The following is a 21847-nucleotide window of genomic DNA, read 5'->3' on the forward strand; positions in this document are numbered from 1 at the left end:
CGCAGGGGAGACGTTCCTCCAGGGCCTATGTACTTCGGGGCTAACAACCTTCACTTTACCCGGAAGTGGGTCTTTACAGCTGAGGGTGACTGACGAGGCCGGCGGTTTGTTGCAACTTTGTGACTTTATTGGACGCAGCCAACCACCAAGCTAGAGCACCTGCACGCACTCACTGTCGCCGCTCCCTCACCTCTCTCGCCCACTCACTCACTGACGTCACTCACCTCACATGCTGTCATATCTTAAAGGGCCACACACACACATAATGTACTCTCATAACTACTAACAAGACATCATGGTGAAGCCAGAAGTCGAGTTTCTTAACATGGAGACATTCTAAATACTTTTCTTTTGTCAAGCACAAAGAAAATAACATTTTAGTTAAATGTAAGTTGTGTCTTGGATCAAAGATCCTATCTACTTAAAGTTAAAGTTAAAGTGCCATTATGTTGCAGCTATTTAAAATTGTTTTGTCAATTTGTTCTGACCTGAAATTAATTGGCCCTTTGAAACATATCTTTGTCTTTGTGTGTTGTATGTAGACCACATTGCTTAGCAGAGTTCAGTGATGCAAATGCATGTCAAGTTGATCAACAGATTGTATTATTCTCCAGTGCAATAACAGTACTGAAATGAAGGCTAAAAGGGCATTAATGGGAGCCTGAAAAAAAAAGGAAAAAAGAAGAAGTAACTAAATAGTTACTTTTCACAGTAACTCGTTACTTTTCGGTGTAAGTAACTGAGTTAGTAACTGAGTTACTTTTGAAATAAAGTAACTAGTAACTGTAACTAGTTACTGGTTTTCAGTAATCAACCCAACACTGTTCATGAGTGACTATATCCATTCGGCCACCGTGTTATGGGTTATAGATAAATTTATGGATAACGGAGACATATATAATAGTCTCCTTTTCAGGTGAGAGGATGCTAAAGGCAGTGCCTTTAAGGCACGCCCCCAATATTGTTGGTCCGACTGAAAATTTTGGACATTACTACTTGCCGTAGTTTTGAAGCAATGCATGATGGGAATCCGGATGTTGTGTGTCAGTGTATTAAGGTGCCGGCTGGAATAAACACACGCTGAGAAATAGCTCTGTGCCTGCCTACTTTATGGGTTATAGTTAACCTATGGATAACGGAGACATATATAATAGTCTCCTTTTCAGGTGAGAGAGGACGCTAAAGGCAGTGCCTTTAAGGCACGCCCCCAATATAGTTGTCCGGCTGGAAATCGGGAGAAATTCGGGAGAATGGTTGTCCCGGGAGATTTTCGGGAGAGGCACTGAAATTCAAGAGTTTCCCGGAAATTTCGGGTGGGTTGGCAAGTATGGTCCCTTGTCACATCGCGCTTAAAATATTGTGATGTCACCACATTTAAATGTAATTTTGTGAAGCACATTCTACAGTTTTTTGGCCCTAAATCAAGCATTTGAAGCATACATATGTCAAAATAAACTAAAACTATCAATACTGCAGTAGTATTGGCAACTAGAGAAAACCAAACCAATCAGAGCGTGCTGTTTAGTATCATGGCCCTTGATTGGCTTAGCCTCAGACAGCATTACCGTGTCGCAGGGGTGTCAAACTCATTTTAGATCGGGGGCCACATGGAGAAAAATCTACTCCCAAGTGGGCCGGACTGGTAAAATCACGGCACGATAACTTAAAAATAAAGACAACTTAAGATTGTTTTCTTTGTTTAAAAATAGATCAAGCCCAAAATGTACAAATCATAATGTTGTTGTTTTTTTTCTTTTTTACAATTACCTGTTGCGATTAATAGTATAAATACTTCATTTGTTGTTATTTATATTTTCTGAATAATTTATGTGCTAATATTGGAGTATAACTGTCATACTCAATATGACAGTTATTTAAACATAACTCCTAAACAAAACATGCAATATGTCTAATAATGCCTTAGATAATGTATCTTTGTGAGTTTTACGAGAAACATATGCTTTTGTAAGGTTTGCAAACACAAAAAATTGTTTTTTACTCAATATGACAGTAATGTTCTTAGAATCCATGCATCCATCCATCCATCCATCTTTCTACTGCTTGTCTCTTTTGGGGTCGCGGGGGGTGCTGGAGCCTATCTCAGCTGCATTCGGGCGGAAGGCGGGGTACACCCTGGACAAGTCGCCACCTCATTGCAGGGCCGTTCTTAGAATCCTGAGATTCATTTTCAATCTATCAAGATAAAAAGTGATATCAAAATCCAATTACAGTATGTTATTTATGTAGTTTGATAATTTTCCTCGACTGATGTACTAACGTGGTTTATTTTGTACATATGTAGCGTCATCTACAAAGATACAGAGAATTGCTATTGCGACATCCAGAGGACACATTTAGAACAGCTGTTTCTTTCATTCAAAATTTTCAGGTTAATTTTTATACTTAGCAAACTCATCCCGCGGGCCGGATAAAACCCACAGGGCGTACGTTTGACACCCCTGCTGTATTGAATCAAGAGTGGAAAGGTGACTTCAGGGTGTTATTTCATGTCTGAAAGGCTCAAATAATGTTAACTTTATTCAGATATTGAAAAAAAAAATTGCTCTAGCTATGAAAATATTGAATTGATAAAAAATTATTCCTACAGTACTTTGCGGAAAATCATTTATTACGGTCATGTCCGGAACCAATTAACAATAAACGAGGGACAACTGTACATACACTGTATAAGAAGTACAGTTACTAAGTGTGTGTTGTTGCTACACAGAGGATCCAGGAGTGTTGCCCCAGTGCATGCTGGGAAACAGAAAGGTGGATGACATGCGCTTCATGATTACGTGCACCAATTGGTATTGAAACTTTACATGATGCATTCGGGGACACCGGAGTATGGCTGCTTGACTTGGACAGGTACAAAATACAAAAATGAATCCTTGAGGTTTGCCGAGTCGCCTCTGCTGCAGATGGCGTTTGTCCAGGTGGTGATGTCATGCAAATTTGCAGACATGCACCACATGCAGTGTGGTAGTCATGTGATAATGTGTTAATTAATGATCCACAAACATGAATAAAATTTGACATTTTATTGAAAAGACCTTTCCAACAAATAGAAAAAAAAACATTCTTGAATAAAGGTGTGGGCCATGATAACATGCCAAACATGAAGAGGTTAAAAAAGAGGTGGAATCAAACTAGAAAAAAGCTTTGTGCTTGAAAATAAAAAGTGACGTAAACTTCATTGCATTGTCAATAAATCTAAATACAAAATGTGTTTGAAAAGTTTTTTTACATTTTATAATCAATCAAAAACAGGTTTTATTTACATTTACAAGCCAACTGTTAAAGCTATTTGTGATATGTTTTTACAAACCAACAAAGGCAACAACGTGCTTGCTAAAGGAAGATGCAGATGCTTCAAGCCACGCCCCCGGGACGCTTCTTTTGTGGCAGATTTGCATCTCCCTTTAAAGGTACCGGTATGTCACTGTAGACAAGATCCACCAGAACCTCAGCAGAACCTTGGAAGAATCTCAGCACACATCAGCCGGGCTTGTTTACACAATTCCCTGCTTCTGTCTTTTAACAGTAAGTATAGTATGTGTGTAAATGTGGTACGATGGGATGATATGACAAGCCCCGGCCAGCTGGTACGGCCAGGCCAACTAATGCAACACGCCACGTAAACGACCTAACTAGTCCTTTGTCAACATTTTTCACATACAATTACTGAGAATTGTCATAATTTCTATCTGACGATCCATTTACTTTATTTACAGAACCTTTTTTCTTCGTAAAGCTTGACATAAAAAGATAAATGTCACAGCTAGCTGCTAATGTCTCCCTACGTTCTTGCCTGTCCTAGTGACCTGTGCACCTGAACGTGAATATGTGCTAACAACACATGCTAACTAGCGAGCACGTGAAAGTGTCATGTCTGCCTTTAGCGAGTAGCTAGTATGCGAGAGGAAAAAAGCATTGGACAATTTGTAAATAAAACAATGTGATGTCGTGGTTCTAGCAATATTGGTCACCTAAATTATCGCCTGTCTTCTTCATCGTGGAGGGGGCGTCGGCGTAAAGGAACCGACAACATTCCATTTTTGGCTGTCAGCCATCTTTGTTAGTCACACCCACTCTTGCACAGTGTACTTGTAGTAGTGTGGCGTCATGGCGGCCTGCTGAACACTTTTGTTCCTAAACTGGAAAACGGTGTAGACCAGGACCAGGATGCACAGCGACAGGATGCACGGGATCACTACGGCGATGGCGTTGACCGTGGCTGGGGTGTCGTTAATAGCCACCATGATGTCCCGGTCGTCCAGGGGGCCCTGGCGGTCGCCACGGTTACCCTTACCGTCAGAATACTCCATGTCTGGGGACTGTTCGCATCCCATCCAGTCGCTCAAGATGGATTTTGGGTATCCAGGTTCCACCGAGAGCTTTTGGTTGTCGAATTTCCAGTAGTCCCGGTCCTTGTAGAAGTAGGTGTAGTCTGGAGTGGGGAGGGGGGTACAAAAACACACAAGACCACTTATGCTTGTTGACATACCGTATTTTTCGGACTATAAGTCGCAGTTTTTTTCATAGTTTGGCCGGGGGTGCGACTTATACTCAGGAGCGACTTATGTGTGAAATTATTAACACATTACCGTAAAATATCAAATAATATTATTTAGCTCATTCACGTAAGAGACTAGACGTATAAGATTTCATGGGATTTAGCGATTAGGAGTGACAGATTATTTGGTAAACGTATAGCATGTTCTATATGTTATAGTTATTTGAATGACTCTTACCATAATATGTTACGTTAACATACCAGGCACGTTCTCAGTTGGTTATTTATGCGTCATATAACGTACACTTATTCAGCCTGTTCACTATTCTTTATTTATTTTAAATTGCCTTTCAAATGTCTATTCTTGGTGTTGGGTTTTATCAAATACATTTCCCCCAAAAATGCGATTTATACTCCAGTGCGACTTATATATGTTTTTTTCCTTCTTTATTATGCATTTTCGGCCTGTGCGACTTATACTCCGGAGCGACCTATACTCCGAAAAATACAGTACGTGTGTGGACCTGTACGTCCTTGTGTCTATGTGTGTGTGTTTATCTTTGCGTGTTAGTGGGTGCAAGTATGTGTACCTGTGCGTAAGTGTGTGTGCCGACTTGTGTGTGTGTGTGTTCTGGCAATGCTTACTTAATGGGGACATCGCTCTGTTTACACAATCACCTTTAGGGGACCTCTGACGGTATGGGGACAAAAAAACAGGTCCCCTAAAGGGAAACCTTTTTAAATGATAGTCAGATCCATTCTGAAGATGTCTAAGTGATTTTTAAGCTTTGACATTTCACATTTGACATTCACATTCAGAATTTTCCATCCTTCTATATATGGTAGTTGGAGTTGCAGACAACTTTATTACTGCTAAATAGCAGTTTTCAGTAATGTCACAGAAGATGCAGGATTTGCTTTAATATTTAAGTGGTGAAACGTCCTATAGGAGGACAGCTGTAGTGCTGTATTCTGAGGATCATGTCATATTTAATTTGAACTTTTTTTTTTTTATGGTCCTCAGTAGTCACATACAAATTTGTGTGTATTATGCAAAATTATTTAAATTTGTTCCCCATGAACCATATTAACTCTTTTTCCCCAGGGTCCCCAGTAAGAAAGATCAACTCATTACTTCATCAATCCAGAGATTTAAAGATGTGTATGAGCTAACTGGGCAGTGGCCATTTTACCAAATTTTTTTATGCCTCCACAACCTGTAGAAAGGTTGGTTTCCACAAGTGATGATCAAAAACTTGGTCCCCATTCCAAATGATAACCAGTATGTGTGTGTTGGTCAGTGTGAATGTGTTAACAAGGGCGTATATTTACTGTGTACTTGTACATACTACTTGTGTGTGTTGGTGTATTTACGTATGAGTGTTGGTGTTTGTAGGTGCATGACACTCACATCCCTCCCTGCTGACAAAGGCCCCTTGGGGTGCAGGGGGCACACCCTTCCACACGCTGATGGGCTTCGGGTAGCCCGGGTCGGCCGCCCCCCTCTCCTCATTGTAGCGCCAGTATCGGTCCCCTTTGAACAAGTACGTCTTTCCCACCGGCTCCCAACGCAGAGCCGCGTCCACGCCGCCTTCGGGGAGGCGCACATTAAGTTGGGCCAGACTGCGGGGGAAGCCAGGCTCAGGAGTCACCTCCCGGAACAGCCAGTACTTGTCCCCTAAGAGACGATGACGTCGTTAAGTTTCAAAACAAAACAGGAAGTTGTCATTTGAATCCTCCTTCACCTTTGAAAAAGACAAATTTTCCGTCGGCTCTCTCATAGGCAGCGTCGATATGAGGCGGCAAACCTTTCCAAAAATGATCGATCAACATCGGGTAACCTTCTAGAACTTTGTTGTTCCTCAGACGCCAGAACCAGCGGTCCTGAAGCACAAACAAGGTAGCCTGTCATCGTCTACGTGCAGGATCAATACTTTGGGGAATTCGCGCCAACAAAGGTTTGCTTTTTCATTCCTGGCCTTCCATCCCACCATTGCCAGCTGACACCCACAGTATGAGCAGGGCCAGCCCCTGGGGACATGATTATGGCGACCAGGCACGTCAGTAGCTGATCATCACCACACTCGTCGTGCTGTGCTGGTGTTTGCTTGTTTTAGTTTGACGGACTGAATTACCTCATGAATAAATGTATACATTGTTTCTGCTAAGCTCTTTTACAGCGGTGAGTCCATCAAAAGCCCTTAGAGATAATTGCTAATTTAGCATCGCTTCAAACTCCGCCGTCGTGACAGATTTATGGCCCTATGTCTAAATTGACTGTACTATTTAAAGTTGCCAAATATTATCCCTAAATATGTGATGTCTAAAGAACATTTGTTTTTTTGTAGTTTTTCCCGTTTATTGTGTTTTGTTTACATTTTCCATTAATGCAGAAGCAGCGTAGCAATTTTTAATGTTTTTTCTTTCCACCTTGCACATATCAACTTATTTTTAAAAGTTTCATATAAACTTTGGACAATATCTGGAATATAGTACAGGGTTCGCACGGGTGCTTAAAAACCTTGAAAATGCTTGAATTTTAATGTTGTGTTTTCAAGGTTTGAAAAATGCTTTAATTTTGGGTGAAGTGCTTGGAAATGTTCATCACATTTCTCGGCAGTCTGACTCAATAGGCTAATTATAAAATGGGAAAAAAATATAATAAGTTTCCTTAAAAATGAAAGCTACACGCTTGATCTGTTGGCTTTGCACGAGCCCTTACATTAGGTTGTTGTCATGTGTCGCCCCCAAGAGGACAGTGGTGCATCGGTCCATCATGCCGGGAGGTTGTCGTTTTAATGAACATGATGTTTGCATGAATTATGATACAAACAAACAAGTAAACAATAATAATGTTATTTGTTGTAAGGAATTATGTATACATGAATTATGATTCAAACAAACAAGTAAACAATAATGTTATTTCTTGTAAGGTATGATGTACAGTATACATGAGTGATGATGATACAAACAAGTAAACAACGTTTGCAAACACAATGACATTGAATAGTCTACAGAAACACTTCTTCATTTTCTATGCCCCATTCAGTTAATGATAACTGCTGGTTCAATGTTAGGCTTAGGTTTTAGCAGATCTTCCGTATTTTTCTTACAGACAGCATTTAGTGACCTCAAACAACAAGGGTATGGATTGATTCACACTGGTTTTCGCCTTTTGAAGGGTACTGGAAATACTGGAAAATTTATCTTGAAAGTCCTTAAAAAGTGCTTGAATTTGGCCATGGAAAAGGTGTACAAAGCCTGATAGTAATATTATTATTCACAAATTATTTTACTATATTTTGATATCATTATTATACAGTATATAAACACATGACTATTGAACAAATTGGATTGAACTGGATCATAGTTGTCAATGTAGTATTTTTGTTTATTGTTCAATTGTGATTTTAGTAAATACAAATCTTTACATAACTTGTAAAACATTAGTAATACATTTATTTATTTATATCTAATTATAAACATACTTAAACTACATTTTGTTGGTTATCTTTTATGCACACACTCAGGCTCTTATAGCCAGATCTACTTCTGATGGAAAAAACTCACATTTTTCGCTGTTAACTGGTCCCGGGCCAGGCCATGATAAATTAATTTCTGAAAAGAATGAATTATTAATTATAAATATAATTTTTTTATAGCTAGAGCATAAAAACTGTTTCCAACTTTTTAGATAGTTTTTTTTACCATTAAGAAAGCCATTGTATTGACATAGAGACATTAAGACTAGAGATGTGATAGAGATAAATGCTTTAAAATGTAATATCGGAAATGATCGGTATCGATTTCAAAAAGCAAAATTTATGACTTTTTAAAACGCCGCTGTGTACACGGACGTAGGGAGAAGTACAGAGCACCAATAAACCTTAAAGGCACTGCCATTGCGTGCCGGCCCAGTCACGTTACATCTATGGCTTTTCACTATGCAAAGCATACTTGGTCAATAGCCATACAGGTCACACTGAGGGTGGCCGTATAAACAACTTTAACACTGTTACAAATATGCGCCACACTGTGAACCCACACCAAACAAGAATGACAAACACATTTCGGGAGAACATCCGCACCGTAACACAACATAAACACAACAGAACAAATACCCAGAACCCCTTGAAGCACTAACTCTTCCGGGACGCTACAATATACACCCCCGCTGCCCCCCACCCCAACAACGCGCCCCCCTCCCCAACCCCGACATGTATTAGTGTATACATTGTGAGGACGCACCTTAAAGACGAACATCTCACGCCTAAAGAATGCCAGCGTGTCGAACTGGCCCTCACAGATGTTTGGTTTGCCATTTCCGGGCAACGCCGGGCGCTCGCTGGGGGGGCGCGGCGGGCGGGAATGGCGGTCGTGACCTCGTCGCGTGGAGGTGGAGTGCGTGCGGTGGGAAGGCAAGGTGGGGAGCGGGCGTGTTGGCTCCATTATGGCAGTGGGGACGCCTGATGAGACAAAAATCCATGTTAGCTGAGGAGGCGGCACCTTATTGGTCCACTTCCTCTCGTCGCTTTTCACCGTAGATCTTCTGGATGCCCTGCAGATCGTCCAGCGGCAGTTTGAACCTGTGCGTGTCCATGTACTGGTAGAAGGGCGCCATTATGGCGCTTGGATCGTTGGAATGTTCCAAACCCAGGGCGTGGCCCAACTCGTGGACCGCCACCAGGAAAAGGTCATTTCCTGGAGCGCGTAGGTCAAAATTAATGTTGAAGATGACAGGAAATTATTGTTTCATCAAGGCGTGAAGCTTCCAACGTGGAAACCACAGGAGGCAAAGAACTCACCGTCACGATTGGCTCCACCCAGCGTCCACGGCTCGTCCGAGTCAAAGTGTGTGTCGCCTCCGATACCGGCGCCAGGGAAGTAAGCATGTGCCAAGAAGCCCCCCTCGCCGTCGAACGGAGAGCTGTCGCCATGGAAACCGGAGGCGAAAAAGATCATGATGTCGGCCTCTTTGCCCTCGTTCTTGACCTCAGAGTATGGCACCTCCTGGTGATTTCAGGAGGAATGAGTAAAAAAAAAAAGAAGATGGCGAGTGCAAAGGGTTGGGCGTCACCTGAAAGGAGAGCGGCGTGACGGCCTGCCACACGTTGAACGCGTTTCGGATGGCCCTCTGGGTGTCCTTCTCGCCCACTTTGGGAGTGAAGTTGGAGATGCTGTGGGAATAATAATAATAATAATAATGGATTACCGTATTTTTCGGAGTATAAGTCGCACTGGAGTATAAGTCGCATTTTTTGGGGAAATGTATTTGATAAAACCCAACACCAAGAATAGACATTTGAAAGGCAATTTAAAATAAATAAAGAATAGTGAACAACAGGCTGAATAAGTGTACGATATATGAGGCATAAATAACCAACTGAGAACGTGCCTGGTATGTTAACGTAACATTTTATGGTAAGAGTCATTCAAATAACTATAACATATACAAACCCCGTTTCCATATGAGTTGGGAAATTGTGTTAGATGTAAATATAAACGTAATACAATGATTAGCAAATCATTTTCGACCCATATTCAATTGAATGCACTACAAAGACAACATATTTGATGTTCAAACTCATAAACTTTTTTTTTTTTTTTGCAAATAATAATTAACTTAGAATTTCATGGCTGCCAAAGTAGTTGGGAAAGGGCATTTTCACCACTGTGTTACATGGCCTTTCCTTTTAACAACACTCAGTAAACGTTTGGGAACTGAGGAGACACATTTTTGAAGCTTCTCAGGTGGAATTCTTTCCCATTCTTGCTTGATGTACAGCTTAAGTTGTTCAACAGTCCGGGGGTCTCCGTTGTGGTATTTTAGGCTTCATAATGCGCCACACATTTTCAATGGGAGACAGGTCTGGACTACAGGCAGGCCAGTCTAATACCCGCATTCTTTTACTATGAAGCCACGTTGTTGTAACACGTGGCTTGGCATTGTCTTGCTGAAATAAGCAGGGGCGTCCATGGTAACGTTGCTTGGATGGCAACATATGTTGCTCCAAAACCTGTATGTACCTTTCAGCATTAATGGCGCCTTCACAGATGTGTAAGTTACCCATGTCTTGGGCACTAATACACCCCATACCATCATAAATGCTGGCTTTTCAACTTTGCGCCTATAACAATCCGGATGGTTCTTTTCCTCTTTGGTCCGGACATTCACAGTTTCCAAAAACAATTTGAAATGTGGACTTGTCAGACCACAGAACACTTTTCCACTTTGTATCAGTCCATCTTAGATGAGCTCAGGCCCAGCGAAGCCGACGGCGTTTCTGGGTGTTGTTGATAAACGGTTTTTGCCTTGCATAGGAGAGTTTTAACTTGCACTTACAGATGTAGCGACCAACTGTAGTTACTGACAGTGGGTTTCTGAAGTGTTCCTGAGCCCATGTGGTGATATCCTTTACACACTGATGTCGCTTGTTGATGCAGTACAGCCTGAGGGATCGAAGGTCACAGGCTTAGCTGCTTACGTGCAGTGATTTCTCCAGATTCTCTGAACTCTTTGATGATATTACGGACTGTATGTGGTGAAATCCCTAAATTCCTTGCAATAGCTGGTTGAGAAAGGTTTTTCTTAAACTGTTCAACAATTTGCTCACGCATTTGTTGACAAAGTGATGACCCTCGCCCCATCTTTGTTTGTGAATGACTGAGCATTTCATGGAATCTACTTTTATATCAATCATCAATCAATGTTTATTTATATAGCCCTAAATCACAAGTGTCTCAAAGGGCTGCACAAGCCACAACGACATCCTCGGTACAAAGCCCAGTAATACCCAATCATGGCACCCACCTGTTCCCAATTTGCCTGTTCACCTGTGGGATGTTCGAAATAAGTGTTTGATGAGCATTTCTTTATCAGTATTTATTGCCACCTTTCCCAACTTCTTTGTCACGTGTTGCTGCCATCAAATTCTAAAGTTAATGAATATTTGCAAAAAAAAAATGGTTTATCAGTTTGAACATCAAATATGTTGTCTTTGTAGCATATTCAACTGAATATGGGTTGAAAATGATTTGCAAATCATTGTATTCCGTTTATATTTACATCCAACACAATTTCCCAACTCATATGGAAACGGGGTTTGTAGAACATGCTATACATTTACCAAACAATCTGTCACTCCTAATCGCTAAATCCCATGAAATCTTATACGTCTAGTCTCTTACGTGAATGAGCTAAATACTATTATATGATATTTTACGGTAATATGTTAATAATTTCACACATACTGTAAGTCGCTCCTGAGTATAAGTCGCACCCCCGGTGCAAACAATGAAAAAACTGTGACTTATAGTCCGAAAAACACGGTAGATTTTATATCGCGCTTTTCTGTTTTTAGATACTCAAAGCGCTCACAGAGAAGTGGGAACCCATCATTTGTAGCCACAGCTGCCTTGGGGTAGATTGACAGAAGCCAGGCTGCCAATTTGCGCCTACGGCCCCTCCGACCAGTGTGAGCGGCACCGGGGTCAAGGGTGAAGTGTCCTGCCCAAGGACACAACGGCAGCGATTTGGATGTCAAGAGGCAGGGAGCGAACCTGCAACCCTTAGGTTTCTGGCATGGCTGCTCTACCCACTACGCCATACCACCCCTAAGTCAGCTTCAGGGGAGTCAGCTGCTAAGGTCACACACCTACTTCGTGTCCAAGTCACAACGCCTGCTCGCTAAGCCAACATGCTAACAAAAAGGTGTTCTCCATGTTGCAGAGTAGGATGCTAAGATGCATTCAGGGTGTCGTGGGAGCGTAGGGATTTCTTGAGTCAATGATAAAAAAAACACCCGTACCTGTACGTGATCTTTTTGTCACGCCACTTCTGTCCAGTCAGGGCGTAACGTTTGTTGCGCTGCCGTCGGCTGCGGTGAGGTTGATCTGGAAGGCCGCAGCGAGGCCGTCTCATCCACCTGGGAACCAATCACAGCTGTTCAAATTATGTCCTCTCCTCTGACTTCAGCGCTTGCTTAAATTCAGAAATGGAGAGGATTGAAGCTCCGCTCCCATCGAGGCGACTCACTGGAGTGTGGCGTCGTCCAAGACTCCGGTGACGGGAATGCCGTAAAAGCGCTGCATGGCGGCCACGGCAGACTTCATCACCTCTTGCTGGCGGAGGTCGGACGTGCGCATGTGCTGGGGCAGGAGGTAGCCGAAGTTCTTGAGCCAAGTCTGCGGAGGACAACTAACCATCAGAAGATGCCGCCGTCTTCCTGTCACATGATATCAGACCGGTTCTTTACGCCAGTGTTTTTCAACCTTTTTTGAGCCAATGCACACCACCAGCAGAAATCATTAAAAAAACAAAACTCAGTTGACAGTAAAAAGTCATTGTCGCAATTGTTGGATATGACTTTAAAGCATAACCAACCATGCATCAATATAGCTCTTGTCTGAAAGTAGGTGTACTGTCACCACCTGTCAAATCACACCGTATGAGTTTTTTGCTGTTTTCCTGTGTGTAGTGTTTTAGTTCTTGTCGTGCGCTCCTATTTTGGTGGCTTTTTCTCTTTTCTTGGTATTTTCCTGTAGCAGTTTCATGTCTCCCTTTTGAGCGATATTTCCCGCATCTACTTTGTTTTAGCAATCAAGAATATTTCAGTTGTTTTTATCCTTCTTTGTGGGCACATTTGATTGTCATGTCATGTTCGGGTGTACATTGTGGACGCCGTCTTTGCTCCAAAGTAAGTCTTTGCTGTTGTCCAGCATTCTGTTTTTGTTTACTCTGTAGCCAGTTCAGTTTTAGTTTCGTTCTGCATAGCCTTCCCTAAGCTTCAACGCCTTTTCTTAGGGGCACTCACCTTTTTGTTTATTTTTGGTTTAAGCATTAGGCACCTTTTTACCTGCACACTGCCTTCCGCAGTTTCCGACATCTACAAAGTAATTAGCTACCGTCTGCCACCTACTGATAAAGAAGAGTATTACACGGTTACTCTGTCGAGCTTTAGACAACACCGACACTCCATAACAACACATCATTTGCAGACTATAATTACTGGTTTGCAAAAAATATTTTTAACCCAAATAGGTGAAATTAGATAATCTCCCATGGCACACCAGACTGTATCTCATGGCACACCAGTTAAACACTGCTTTACGGAACCATCTTTCATATTTGATTTATTCCTGGCCTGTATGATTCGTATGACTCAATCTGTCCATGCGTGTTTGTAGCCACCTACTACGACATCTCCCCTAGACCTGATTACTAGCCTGTAGGGGGCGCTCTGTCCCCTCTGCACATTCTTATGAGGTCTGTAGTGACTGAGCGACAAGGTAAACAACATGGACGACAGTGGCACTCCCTCACATCAAAAACATCACATGACCACATCATCATCAGAGCGTCCTTTTAGCGCCAACGTTCCTTTCCTTCTGTCCTCTTTCTCCCATAAATAATAAAGGTGGTCTATATTTGGTACCTCCCTCCCCCCCACTATGTCAGTCATGAACAGGAGGGAAGGGGAGGGGTCAACATGTCAATTAACAGTGATTAGCCAGTAGCAATCATTCTTGTTTTCATCGCAGTGTGCCCCCCACCTCCCACATCATTAGAGAGGGTGTCTAGTTGTTTATAAGCAGTGATGCAGGTGGGGGGGGGGGCATATTTAAGTAATGTTAATATAAAGAAATCCTGCAGCTTACCTCCACAATCAATGTCTTCTCCCCTCCGCACACGGACACGAGCCACAGGAAAATTGGGAAGGTTTTCCAGCTGAGGCCCCCCCTCCTCTTTTTCACTCCGCCAACCCCCACCGCCATGACAGCTTCCCCCCCTCCCGCCTCGTGCTTGCCCCGTTTACCAAAGAACACTATTCGAGCCCCTCGTCTTCATCATCCCCGCTCCTCTGCCTCGCTGTTGTCTGCCTCTGCCTGCCCCCCCACACAAAGCTCATCCCCACTAACTCTGCGCATGCGCTTCTCAGCTGATTGCGCCTGCGCGCGCACGCACTGGCACAGATGTGCAACAGCACAAAGGAAACTATTAATAAATGACGCAAAGAAAATATTGATGGAGAGCCAACGAAGGCATTAAAAAAAGACAATATAAACATGAAGGCAGAATGAAGACCTAAATGAATACATGACGAAAACCCAGGGAAGAATGACAAAGACATCAATAAGACAGTGAAAACAAGAATACACAGTGAAGACACAATTAGGACAAGATAAAGATACAACAAAGAAGACAATACGGATACGATACAGATGCAATACGAGGAAGACAGTTATGGCATGAAGAAACACATGAAGATAATAATAATAATAATAATAACTGGGATTTATATAGCGCTTTTCTAAGTACCCAAAGTCGCTTTACATGTAGAACCCATCAAACATTCACACCTGGTGGTGGTAAGCTACTTTCATAGCCACAGCTGCCCTGGGGTAGACTGACGGAAGCGTGGCTGCAATTTGCGCCAACGGCCCCTCCGACCACCACCTATCATTCATCATTCAATTCACCGGTGTGAGTGGCACCGGGGGCAAAGGGTGAAGTGTCCCGCCCAAGGACACAACGGCAGCGATTTTTGGATGGTAAGAGGCGGGGAGCGAACCTGCAACCCTCAGGTTTCTGGCACGGTTGCTCTACCCACTACGCCATGCCGCCCCTCCAGCGACCCCGAAAGGGACAAGCGGTAGAACATGAATGGATGGATGGGTGAAGAGGGCAGGGAAGACATGAAGAAGACACATTTGGAGACATAAAAAGACCTGAAGCAGTGGTTCTCACTAGAGATTTCCGATAATATCGGACTGCCGATATTATCGGCCGATAAATGCTTTAAGATGTAATACCGTAAATTATCGGTATCGGTTTCAAAAAGTTCAATTTATGACTTTTTAAAATGCCGCTATGTACACGGACGTAGGGAGAAGTACAGAGCGCCTATAAACCTTAAAGGCACTGCCTTTGCATGCCGGCCCAGTCACGTTACATCTACGGTTTTTCACAACGTAACGCATACTTGGTCAACAGCCATACAGGTCACACTGAGGGTGGCCGTATAAACAACTTTAACACTGTTACAATTATGCGCCACACTGTGAACCCACACCAAACAAGAATGACAAACACATTTCGGGAGAACATCCGCACCGTAATACAACATAAACGCAACAGAACAAATACCCAGAAGCCCTTGCAGCACTAACTCTTCCGTGACGCTACAATATACACCCCCCGCCCCCACCCCTACCCCCACCCCGCCACCCCCCAACCCCGCCCACCTCAACCTCCTCATGCTCTCTCAGGGAGAGCCTGTCCCAAATTCCAAGCTGCTGTTTTGAGGCATGTTAAAAAAAATAATGCACTTTGTGACTTCAATAATAAATATGGCAGTGCCATGTTGCCATTTTTTTTCCATAACTTGAGTTGATTTATTTTGGAAAACCTTGTTACATTGTTTAATGCATCCAGCGGGGCATCACACCAAAATTAGGCATAATAATGTGTTAATTCCACGACTGTATATATCGGTATTGGTTGATATTGGAATCGGTAATTAAGAGTGGGACAATATCGGAATATCAGATATTGGCAAAAAAGTCTTTATCTGACATCTCTAATTCTCACACTTTCTTTTGACCAAGTACCACCTCAGAAAATAATTGACACTCCAAGTACCACCATAATAACCAACAATAAGTACAGTAGCGTAGTAGTCTTAACTATTCGGTAAAAACAAGGCAGAGGTTTTAACATATATAATGCAGTTGAGATAGGCTCCAGCACCCCCCGTGACCCCGAACGGGACAAGCAGTAGAAAATGGACGAATGGATGGATAAATGTAATATTTTAAACCACTGTAACATTACACACAGTTTGAACAGTAACACTGTATTTGAATGTATGAAATTAAACACTGTACTTTAATCAAGTGGTTATTTGGCATACCACTAGATAGAGCCAGCGTACAACAATTTGAGAATCACTGACCTAAAGAAAACCATTAAGACACAATTTACACGTGATAAATACATGACACGATAAAGACACAATTAAGACCTGATAAAGACATGAAGAAGACACACGTGGAAACATGAGTGGCAGCTGGTTGCAGAAGCTATGTGCTCTTTTAATGCCTTTTTGTCCTTGGTTTTCTTTAATACTTCCCTCTCGTTTCTCATACCAAGATGATGTGGATGGCCCTAAGGGTATAGTTGCGTTTTTACTTATTTCTCAAATTGAACAAGAGAGCACAATCTACTAAGTCAAATTCCTTGTTTGTTAAACATACTTGGCTAATAAAGCTGAATCTGATTCTGAAATAAGACCCAATAAAGACATAAGAAAGACACATGTGGAGACATGATAAAGACCCGAATAAGACAATGAAGACACAATTAAGACCTGATAGACACGAAGAAACAAGAGCTAAAGACGTGAAGACACAATTTAGACCTGCTAAAGACATGAAGAAGATATGTGACACATGATAAAGACAGGATAAAACAATGAAGACACAATTAAGACCTGATAAAGACATGAAGACACAATTTAGACCTGCTAAAAACATGAAGACATGAAAAAAGACACAATAAAGACATGAAGAGGACATGTAAGATGTGACAAAGACCTTGAAGACACAATTAAGACCTGCTAAAGACATGAAGACACAATACAGACATGAAGAAGATATGTGACACATGATAAAGACCTGATGAAGACATGAAGACACAATTTGGACCTGATAAAAACATGAATACATGAAAAAAGACGCAATAGAGACATGGAGAGGACATGTAAGATATAATAAAGACCATGACGACACTATTAAGACCTGCTAAATACATGAAGACACAATAAAGACATGAAGAAGATATGTGACACATGATAAAGACCTGATAAAGACACAAAGACACAATTTGGTCCTGCCAAAAACATGAAGACATGAAAAAGACACAATAAAGACACGAAGACACAATTTGGACCTGCTAAAAACATGAATACATGAAAAAAGACATGAAGAGGACATTTAAGATGTGATAAAGACCTGAAAAAGACCATGAAGACACAATTAAGACCTGCTAAAGACATGAAGACACAATAAAGACATGAAGAAGATATGTGACACATGATTAAGACATGAAGACACAATTTGGACTTGCTAAAAACATGAATACATGAAAAAAGACACGAAGAGAACATTTAAGATGTGATAAAGACCTGAAAAAGACCATGAAGACACAATTAAGATCTGCTAAAGACATGAGGACACAATACAGACATGAAGAAGATATGTGACACATGATAAAGACATGAAGACACAATTTGGACCTGCTAAAGACACAAAGACATGAAAAAAGACGCAATAAAGACATGAAGAGGACATGTAAGATGTGATAAAGACCTGAAAAAGACCACAAAGACACAATTAAGACCTGCTAAAGACATGAAGAAGATATGTGACACATGATAAAGACATGAAGACACAATTTGGACCTGCTAAAAACATGAATACATGAAAAAAGACATAAAGAGGACATTTAAGATGTGATAAAGACCTGAAAAAGACCAAACATCCATCCATCCATCCATTTTCTACCGCTTATCCCTTTCGGGGTCGCGGGACATGAGAAATGATAAATACATGAAAAAGACACATGGAGACATAAATAACTGAAGAAGACTATGAAGACACAATTAAGACTCGATAAAGACACAATTTGATGGGTAAAACATGAGGAAAAAAACAAACATTAAGAGTAAAGACACAATCAAGACATTAAGAGGACATGATAAAGACCTGTAAAAGACAACTAAGACCTGTAAAAGACATGAAGACACAATTACACATGATTAAGACATGACGAAACAAGAGCTAAAGACATGAAGACACGATAGAGACACAAAGACACATTTAGATATGATAAAAACATGAAGACACTGTGACAGGATGAATACAATGAGTCTTGATAGACATGAGATGATGTGATAGCATGAAAAAGATGTGAGGAAGGCACACAATAAGGACATATAACACAATGAAGACACAATAATGAATGAAGAATGAAGAACAAAAAGTTCAAGTATTCTTCAAAGCCATCTGCTGGACAAGATGCATATTGCAACTCACAGATCACGCTGGGAGGGACGGCCATGCACCATGGCGACACTGCCACCTGCAGACCAACTGTGTTCACTGCAGTACCAACCCAAATGACCTTTGACCTGGAGTGTTGTCATGTTTTGACAAGTTATCTCATGTATCATCCATCCCTTTTCTACCGCTTGTCCCTTTAGAGGTCGCAGGGGGTGCTGGAGCCTATGTGTACCAGAATTTAAAGGCCTACTGAAATGCGATTTTCTTATTTAAACGGGGATAGCAGGTCCATTCTATGTGTCATACTTGATCATTTCGCGATATTGCCATATTTTTGCTGAAAGGATTTAGTAGAGAACATCGACGATAAAGTTCGCAACTTTTGGTCGCTGATAAAAAAGCCTTGCCTGTACCGGAAGTAGCAGACGAGTAGCGTGACGTCACAGGTTGTGGAGCTCCTCACATCTGCACATTGCTTACAATCATGGCCACCTGCAGGGAGAGCAATTCGGACCGAGAAAGCGACGATTTCCCCATTAATTTGAGCGAGGATGAAAGATTCTTGGATGAGGAAAGTGAGAGTGAAGGACGAGAGGGCAGTGCGAGCGATTCAGATAGGGAAGATGCTGTGAGAGGCGGGTGGGACCTGATATTCAGCTGGGAATGACTACAACAGTAAATAAACACAAAACATATATATACTCTATTAGCCACAACACAACCAGGCTTATATTTAATATGCCACAAATGAATCCCGCATAACAAACACCTCCCCCCTCCCGTCCATATAACCCGCCAATACAACTCAAACACCTGCACAACACACTCAATCCCACAGCCCAAAGTACCGTTCACCTCCCCAAAGTTCATACAGCACATATATTTCCCCAAAGTCCCCAAAGTTACGTACGTGACATGCACATAGCGGCACGCACGTACGGGCAAGCGATCAAATGTTTGGAAGCGTACTCACGGTACCGTGTCTGCGTATCCAACTCAAAGTCCTCCTGGTAAGAGTCTCTGTTGTCCCAGTTCTCCACAGGCCAATGGTAAAGCTTGACTGTCATCTTTCGGGAATGTAAACAATGAAACACCGTCCGTGTTTGTGTTGCTGAAATCGGCCGCAATACACCGCTTCCCACCGACAGCTTTCTTCTTTGCTGTCTCCATTGTTCATTGAACAAATTGCAAAAGATTCACCAACACAGATGTCCTGAATACTTTGGAATTTTGCGATGAAAACAGACGACTTAATAGCTGGCCACCATGCTGTCCCAAAATGTCCTCTACAATCCGTGACGTCACGCGCAGACAAAATTTAAAATTGCACTTTAGTAAGCTAACCCGGCCGTATTGGCATGTGTTGCAATGTTAAGATTTCATCATTGATATATAAACTATCAGACTGCGTGGTCGGTAGTAGTGGGTTTCAGTAGGCCTTTAAATAACATTTTATTGACTTTGTTTGTGAATGTTGTCTTTGAAAGCAATACATTTGTACACATTGTCTGGGGTCTACAGACTGTCGTCCATTTTCCGCTTTTCTCCAGTTCTTGTGTTACCAGTCCATCAATAGAAGTGTCTTCAAGCGTGCCCTGGGTCTTCCTCACCTCACCATAAGGGCTTCTCGGGGCCTCCTAACTAGAAGCCTTAGCCACCTCAGATGGTTTCTCTTGGAGGGGCAGTGGTTCTACTGTACTCTGAGTTCCTCCTTAAAGACGACTTAAGCTTTAAGAACAAGTTTGTCTTTTTATAATACATTTTAACTTGTAAATAAAAGTCTGCTTTCGATGGAGCTAATGGGAGCCATGACGTCATTGCGTCTATTTCAAACATAAAACCCAATAACCATCCAAAAAGCCCTAACAATACTCCATTTACTGTATGTCACGTGACTATTAGCCAAGTATGAGCGATATTATTATAAGCGGCAACGTTAAGGACCTATAATTAGCGGCACATTAACCAGATAAGTAACTTCCTAATGCTGTTGTATTGACATCATCACCTGGTGAGCCGCCTTCTCGCCTCACAGCTCGTGAAAGTTTATTCTAGATTACAAATCATGCCTCTCACCTGGATAGTAAAAGGATGTGGACATAAACTGAGAAGTTGGCACACTTTGACAGCCAACTTAGACCTGGAAATGGGAAAAAGACACACAAAGAAGCTTAGTTCCACCCCTTTTTTTCTTCAAGTATTATGAGTCATTCTTCATCTGAATAATATTTAAACTAGGGGTGTAACGGTACACAAAAATTTTGGTTCGGTATGTACCTCGGTTTAGAGGTCACGGTTCGGTTCATTTTCGGTACAGTAAGAAAACAACAAAATATTAATTTTTGGGTTATTTACTTACCAAATTTGCAAAATCTTCCACCAAAAATATTTTTCATAGTGGAATATTTGATGTGAAGTAATCGGAACCTAGGATAGGTCAATAATTCATAATAACATTGATTTTGGTTCAATATTATGTTTTGAGCAATGACAGTTGGAAAGAAAAAAAAAAACAGCTTTGTTTTATTAGTCAACATTGCAACTTTATCTAAATTACATTTCACCTTTAAGCTTTTTTATTTCACTTTTGTTATGTTTTTGTTTATTTTAATAGTATTTTTAATTTGTGCCGTGGGCCTTTAAAACATTAGCTGTGGGCCGCAAATGGCCTCCGGGGCACACTTTTGACAACACTGCTATTGATAATAAAAAATTAAATCTGATAAATCCATGGATAAAAAGCAGAGCCTGGCGACGCATGCGCGTTTATCATAACTCTCTCGCTCTCTCTGTCTCTGCCCCTCCCTCACGAATGCTGCTGCGCGCACAATTTGTTTTGTTTTTAACCCCTTCTTAACCCTGAAAGTACATTGAAAATACACGCAACCCTAACTCAAAATGCCGGACATTTGAGGCATTTAAGAAACTCCGCCCTGACAGCTCCGCAAAAGAGGACATGTCTGGTGAAAAGAGGACGTATGGTCAGTCTATCGTAGCCTGTTAGCTGCTAGCATGCCGTGTGTTGTGCCTCGGTGTGCATTGTTTACACAACGTGCGTTACGCTACTTAATATGTCCGGGTGGAAACTCGTTCGGTACACCTCCGAACCGAACCGGAACCCCTGTACCGAAACGGTTCAATACAAATACACGTACCGTTACACCCCTAATTTAAACATATCAATATATAAAGTCGGCATCCCAGTGAGAGCAGACATTGTACAGTAAGTTGTTTTATGTTTGTATGCTCTCATGAAGTCTGCAGTGA

At 41.7% G+C, this 21847-nt stretch overlaps 2 protein-coding genes across 2 annotated transcripts in view; one reads left to right on the forward strand and one right to left on the reverse strand.

Moving 5' to 3' along the window:
- ssuh2.1 (ssu-2 homolog, tandem duplicate 1) overlaps positions 1–21847 on the forward strand; it is a 60797-nt gene that overhangs the window by 1221 nt on the left and 37729 nt on the right. The gene's annotated exons all lie outside the window — the stretch shown is intronic.
- mmp24 (matrix metallopeptidase 24) lies at positions 3030–14293 on the reverse strand. The gene is made up of 10 exons (XM_061923780.2): positions 14177–14293; positions 12555–12703; positions 12328–12444; positions 9597–9696; positions 9325–9529; positions 9059–9220; positions 8768–8985; positions 6265–6403; positions 5931–6197; positions 3030–4453 (listed from the first exon to the last, which is right to left on the reverse strand). Exons 1-10 carry the CDS (start codon positions 14291–14293, stop codon positions 4086–4088), a joined length of 1842 nt encoding a protein of 613 aa, XP_061779764.1. The 3' UTR covers positions 3030–4085.

The sequence above is a fragment of the Nerophis lumbriciformis genome, linkage group LG28 (genome assembly GCF_033978685.3).
Source record: "Nerophis lumbriciformis linkage group LG28, RoL_Nlum_v2.1, whole genome shotgun sequence".
Lineage (NCBI taxonomy): Eukaryota > Metazoa > Chordata > Actinopteri > Syngnathiformes > Syngnathidae > Nerophis > Nerophis lumbriciformis.

Bases quoted from the DNA above. Each gene is read 5' to 3' on its own strand.
- mmp24 (XM_061923780.2), bottom strand. From the start codon at position 14,293: ATGGCGGTGGGGGTTGGCGGAGTGAAAAAGAGGAGGGGGGGCCTCAGC. The intron at 9,697-12,327 runs GTACGGGTGTTT...TTATTCCCACAG, and splicing joins GACAAAAAGATCACGTACAG to CATCTCCAACTTCACTCCCA. The intron at 8,986-9,058 runs GTGAAAAGCGAC...TTGTCTCATCAG, and splicing joins GGGCATCCAGAAGATCTACG to GCGTCCCCACTGCCATAATG.